The sequence below is a fragment of the Engraulis encrasicolus genome, chromosome 20 (genome assembly GCF_034702125.1).
Source record: "Engraulis encrasicolus isolate BLACKSEA-1 chromosome 20, IST_EnEncr_1.0, whole genome shotgun sequence".
Lineage (NCBI taxonomy): Eukaryota > Metazoa > Chordata > Actinopteri > Clupeiformes > Engraulidae > Engraulis > Engraulis encrasicolus.
The window spans coordinates 49,526,754-49,533,067 of NC_085876.1; the positions used below are offsets into that span (position 1 = coordinate 49,526,754).

General features: G+C 43.9%; 2 protein-coding genes across 2 annotated transcripts in view; one reads left to right on the plus strand and one right to left on the minus strand.

The window, feature by feature from the left end:
* prrt1 (proline-rich transmembrane protein 1) overlaps positions 1 to 6,314 on the plus strand; it is a 41,621-nt gene that overhangs the window by 25,838 nt on the left and 9,469 nt on the right. The window lies entirely within an intron of this gene.
* LOC134436766 (class I histocompatibility antigen, F10 alpha chain-like) overlaps positions 2,724 to 6,314 on the minus strand; it is a 5,215-nt gene continuing 1,624 nt past the window's right edge. The window contains exons 3-7 of the mRNA XM_063186116.1: positions 5,682 to 5,981; positions 5,303 to 5,569; positions 4,634 to 4,744; positions 3,318 to 3,395; positions 2,724 to 2,858 (exon numbers count right to left, since the gene is read on the minus strand). Of these exons, the coding sequence (XP_063042186.1) occupies positions 3,325 to 3,395; positions 4,634 to 4,744; positions 5,303 to 5,569; positions 5,682 to 5,981 (749 nt within the window). The 3' untranslated portion in view covers positions 2,724 to 2,858; positions 3,318 to 3,324. The remainder of the gene's footprint in view (positions 2,859 to 3,317; positions 3,396 to 4,633; positions 4,745 to 5,302; positions 5,570 to 5,681; positions 5,982 to 6,314) is intronic.

Sequence of the window (6,314 nt, forward strand, 5' to 3'; positions counted from 1 at the left end):
TTGTCATTCAATTGGACAGTAGCACACACCTGTTTTGTCAAGCTGTTGTAGGCTATTGACAGAGGTCATTTTCAGGGTTGCCAGATGAGGCTGATGATTTCCAGCCCAAACAATGCTCAAAACCCGCCTGGAAGCAAAAAATCCCACCCAATTCTATTGATTTCTATGACAAAAACTGGGCGGGTTTTTCTGCTAAATGCCATTTTTACCCGCACACGGCCATCCTAAGCAGCCCAATTGGGCAGGAAACAGCCCAATCTGGCAACACTGGTCCTTTTCTGTCATTTTGCCATTTTATCGCACCTCTGACACAACAACCGTTGTTTCGGAAAACATGCAGGCTATATCTGAAGACGTCATTTAATCCATTCCCAAACACACTTTCTTCACACTTCATAGGTCTTTTACTAAAACTATGCTATTAGAACGACACACGTCCAGGCAGGCAGAATACAAATGCTCCATGGTGACTGTTGCTCGGGTAACAGAGCTGTCAAATAACCTACCAGTGTATAAAACAAGATGCATCTCAATAGGAGGGTTCGTTTAATGCACAGTTTTGTTATAACCTGGATGATGTAAGCTACATCAGGGGCACTATGCTAGCCCTGCTTTTGTTGTTAGAGGAGATAGGTCAGCTACAACGCAATTTTTTGTGTTTGACACCAAGCCCGATACGGACGTATTCGGGGCAACCGATGCCCCAAGTTGACCGCAGCTACTGGATGAGAGTCCAGAGTAGGCCTGAGGATTGGTGGGAAAGGGTTGTACTGCTTGAAGTTAGCAATGAGCAGTGTAGGGAACATTTCCCAATGTCTAGAAGGTTGTTTATGAATTTATGTGAAATGGTCAGACCTTTCATAAAACCATCGGACAAGCCTGTACGTACGCCCATACCTTGGATTATGAGAGTGTCCATTGTAGTGTACAAATTGGAGAGTTGCTGTGAATGTAGGGTCGTGGCGAACCAGTTTGGCGTCCACAAGGCCACCGTCATTAAGTTCATGAGAAATGTTTTGTAAGGGAATGGTGGCGTCGTCAATCATTAACACGTTTATCAAGGTGCCAACTCTTGAAGAGGCTACAAGAACAGCCTGAGAGTTTAAGAGCAAATAGAGCTTGCAAGTGGGTGACATCAACTTGTATGCGGTGGATTAGCAACATCGGGTTAAATGAACAACATCGGGTCTTAAAATGAATGCATGCACTAGTATTTCTAGATCTTGTTTAGAGATAAGACCCCTAAGTTTAGAAATGATTTTGAGATGATAGAATGCAGACTTAGCAATTGCTTTCACGTGACTGTTAAAATTGAGTTCTCTATCGATAATGATAGATTTAAAACCTTTAGTTTCAAGCATAGTGGCAATCTTAACCCTTTCCTTCTTTGTTCCAAGTACAATTATGTTCTCTGTGCTCAGTTGGAGAACATTTTCAGACATCCAGTTATTTATTTGGCCGATACAGTCATAAAGAGATTGAAGGGGGGCATAGTCATTAGTTGACATGGCTGGGTAAAGTTGTGTGTCGTCCGCATAGCTATGGTATTTATCTGATTTGTTTCATAATTTGCCCTAGAGGCAGCATATAAAGTTGAAATAGTAGTGGCCCTAGAATGGACCCCTGGGGTACCCCACAGTTCAAGTACATCTGTGAAGAGGTATGGCTTCCTATTGCAACAGAGAAACGTCTTTGTTGTAGATAAGACCACTCGATAACTGCACCTGAGAGACCCACCCAATGTCCGAGTCGATACAGTAGTATGTCGTGGTCGACTGTGTCAAATGCCGCACTTAGATCCAAAAGCACCAGGACTGATGATTTGCAAGCATCAACGTTAATGTATATGTCATTTAAAACTTTAATGAGGGCCGTTTCAGTGCTATGATTAGCGGGGAAGCCTGATTTAAACTGATCAAGGCTGCTATTGCATGACAGAACGGCACTTGGTCGGTTGAATTATGTTATACTACTATACTATACTCATTACATTTTTATTTTAAAAAAGCTGCACTTTTCACCACTGTGTGTTATAAACATCATAATGACCAGAAGTTTGCCTAGTTTAAGTTTTGTAGAGATGTGACAGACAAATGTGTGGGTTAAGCTTTCTGTTTTATTCATGATTTCTCAGGGGGTAGGAACTAGGGTAGAGGTGGGGCAAAGGTACTGATGCTGGCAGGGCTGCTGACAGCTTTGACTGGGCCCGGGACAAATACATCTGAAAGGGCCCCAAAACCCAATACATACACCTTAATGAGGACCATATTCTGGGCTCCCTCTTTCCCTGGGCTCAGGGCAAGTGGCCCCTTTGTCCCGCCCTTGCTTCCCTGGGTGCTGGTGCTGGTGCTGGAGACTCTTCCACAGCATGGCCATCATCCTGGCATTGCTGTCCAGGGTCCTGTCATTGTTGTCCAGGGTCCTATCATTGCTGTCCATCCTCCTGGCATTGCTGTCCATCCTCCTGGCATTGCTGTCCAGGACTCCGTTTCTCGATTCTTGTCGTTGCTAACCGTCTTAAGTCGGTCTTGAGTTGGTCGTAAGTTGCTCTTGAGTTGGTCTTAAGTTGGTCTTCAGTTGGTCTTTAGACGCAAGACCAACTTAAGAACAACTTAAGAACAACTTAAGACCAACTCAAGACCTTGGTTACAACGTTGGTCTTAAGAACGAACAAAATGGCTAAAGTCGTTAGCAAAGGCACTGTCGAGAAACGACCCCCAGAATGGCTCCAACCAACTGCTCCTGGTGGTCAGCAGACTCCCTTGCCAGTTGACGAAGGAGGTCCGTCTGCCTGCGCTCCTGCTCCTGGAGAAAGGATTGTTGCTGCTCCCACGTAGGTCGCCTCCCTCTATGCATCTCTGCCACTAAAATAAGATCCAATGAGTATGATTGGCTAGAAGAGCAGTAGGCCTAATTTAATTTACAGTAGGCCTATAATAGGCAAAATGGGGCAAAATTAACACCTTCCCTCAATATGTGGGGAAACTAGCCTAGTTAAGTAGCACCACCCTCCAACGGCAAAAAAAAATTAGTTTTGCCTGCGAGTGGGTCTAGCCTCGAACAATGCCCCAGGCTGTGAAACTGGCGGACCAATCACAACGCAGGAGATTTGTTTTGAGTCTTTGGATGCAAAGCGGACAGGGTTTTGAGGGAGTGACGACAAAGTGTTGGCCAATAGGCACAGACACAGTTTGAAAAGCAATGGGTTGTTACCATCAACAATCTTCCAATGTCTCATTGATCAGGGCCAGACTAAATATTCACATCTCACGTTTAGTCTGGCTAAAAAATGTTTGTAAAAAATATATATATATCACCTGTTGCTTAGCTGCTTACGGGTTTGTCTTGGTCTTGGTCCACAGACTCCACATCCTCCTCTGTATCTTGATCCATTGCTAAAATGATTTAAAGGGGAGATCCAGTGTTAAATGTCTTAGTGTTAAACCATGATGCTGAGGGCTAACTCTGGCCACATACCTCAACTCCATACGTGTGCTGCATTACGAATCCCAAGCGCTAGTCAGAATTCCAAGAGCTGGTTGAAATTTGGCTTCCGCTGTGATGAACCGGCACCTATTAGCCATTGTTATAAATCTCTACTTTCCACCCATTTACGAGGCTCAAATTTGGGCTGTGACAGCCTCTACAAACGGGCCCGTTTCTAAACTAACTGTGCACTAGCAAAGTTCTCTATGCCTCTTTTACATGTCAGCAACCCCGTGAATCTGCTGAATGAAGTATTGAGCAACTTTGAGCCTCGTAAATGAATGGAAAGTAGAGACAGAGAGTGTTTATGGGTAGTACGAGAGAGGAATCTCGCAACTTTTTCCGGGTGGTACTGTCCACTAAGTGGCGCCATCCAGACAGCGCAGAGGAGCGCCAAGGAGCGCAGAGGCTGTGGTCCCATGGAGCTCAACCACGATGCTGCCATTGCTTTGGGAGAGAATTGGTATCATCGTTTCAATTTATTTTTCCAAAAGGCAGGATAGATTATCCTTTCGAACAGCACTTAGTTTGAATGTTTAAACTCGCTTGATCTTTGTAAAATACGTCTTTACTGTCAATATGACGTCACGAGTGGCTTCACAGACTGCGTTTGGATTGGTCGGCCGACTGCATTGCTGTGATCACGACGGCCGTAGAGCAATTTTATTAGCAAGATGCTAGCGGAGCCTGACTCATAAATGCCAAAGCTGTAGGAAATCAGAAGGACACAACTCCCAGCTTATTTTACATTTCATTAAAATCCACATTGGTTTCTCAGAACTTACAGTAATATTGTCAAGTTTCAGCCGACAGCGAGCACAATGTCAAGTTATTAGCGCCAGCCTTATGAGCTCTGCTGTCTCGACAGCGCTCCCTAGGTGAACTGCAGGCACGGGTTGGAGGGCGAGATTCAACACTGTATGTAAACCCACTGTGGTAGAGATTTATAACAATGGCTAATAGGTGCCGGTCCATCACAGCGCACCACAACCACATTTAGCTGATAATCTTCACCTGATTCTGTCACATAAGAAATGTGTCATTTTTAGACGTGTAATTTAGACGTCTAATTGTTGGACGAGCAGTGACAAATTCAATATTCAATATTCATTTGCTTTGGTCTCATTCTATTGGATACAGAACTTACTGAACCATCCTCTGTTTCTGCCAATGATGACCACAACACCAGTAATGAGTAGCAACACTCCACCAACGATCCCTATAATCATTGAGGGTTCTTCAATCAAAACTTCTCCAACTGCAAAGAGCAACAAAGAAGCTTAATGTGCACGTCAGAAACATCCATGTTAATGTTAGTTAAAGGCACCATTAGGGATTTTAGAGTAGAGTAGAGTAATTGTATTAATCCCGAAGGAAATTAAGGTGTCCTTGTGGTGTCTAATGTTGCATACACACACACTCATAAAAAAAAACCCTTGCAGTAAAAAGTCCTGGGTTACAGTCCTGAATTACGAGTCCTTCAGTTCAGCATACAGTAAATAAAAAGGCCAAGGCAGTGCATGGTGGGTGGTCGCGGGTACCACGCACTGATGAAGGCTTGTTAGCCGAAACGCGTTTGCTTTTTGGACATGGTGGTAATATAAATAAATAATGAGACGCAGTTTGTGAGTGCGGATTTCTTCTTCCTTAAGTTGACGCTTTTTATCTCGCACCCAAAAGCTTTTCGGTTTTCCAAGAAGTTGAGCGCGTCCTCTGCCAATACTTGAAGTCGCGATAGTTTGTCACCTTTTTCAACCCTCCTGAGTTTGAAGGTATGTAAATAATAAAAAGGAAAATTTAAGCCACGGTTGTGTACCTATAATGGGTTTGTCCAGGGTCCTGTGTTCTATTTTACATCTATACATGTTTATTTCGTCTTTCTCCGCTATGATGGTCACTCTGATCTGGTGGGTTCCATCTCCGTTAGGCAAGACATCGCTTGGGTGGCCATCCTTCTCAGGCCAATCATTCTTCAGGATGCTGATCTTGATGTCCTTCGGGTAGAAGCCTGTGGCCAGGCATGTCAACAGGTATCTACCATGAGGTCTCCCGTTTCTGGCAAAAAGATGAATCTGTGGGGGATCTGGCAAACCAAACAAAAGAAAAGATCATTTATTGTCATCATTTTTACAGTGTAATGTCAAGGCTTCCAACTTCAGGAAAACATTGGTACTGATGCTACTGGAGGAACCTACAATGTTTTTGGTTTTCTGTAAGTTCACTGTCTCCATATGTTCGGAACTTGTCCAGCCACTCCACACACTCCTTCTCCAGGTAGCTCTTGGTGTGCAGGTGCAGGAATGGCACTCCTTCCCAGTTATGTTTCGTTAGAAAAGCCTCAGGGACTGGTGCCACCCACTGCAGCGAATCATCATCAAAGGAGAGGAAATCGATGCCATCGTAGCTGTATTCATCAACACCCTTGACAAACTGTAGAGAACCGTCTGCCGTTCTGACAGCCTCACAGCCATGTCTCCACATCAGGGAATGGATATCTGTTGAAGAACATGACAAGATACAATAAAGCGTTACAGGATGGCCTCCGCTTTTCTCTCCTTTTTAAGACTGTATGTATGAAACATATTGGCTCTTTTTTATCACAGACTTTTTCCATTTGTTCACACAATTTATAATATCACACAACAAGTTGATCATTATGAGGATTTAGGTACGGAGGTAGTTGAGCAACATCCAAGCTCTAGTGAATGCTGTTCATGCCACACAAGAACCAGTTACATTTCCCCCTCTATTTTGCAAAATAAAATACAGACTTGTAGCAATTTTAGGGTGACCAGATTTTTGTAGTCTGAAACCGGGACACTTCGTGC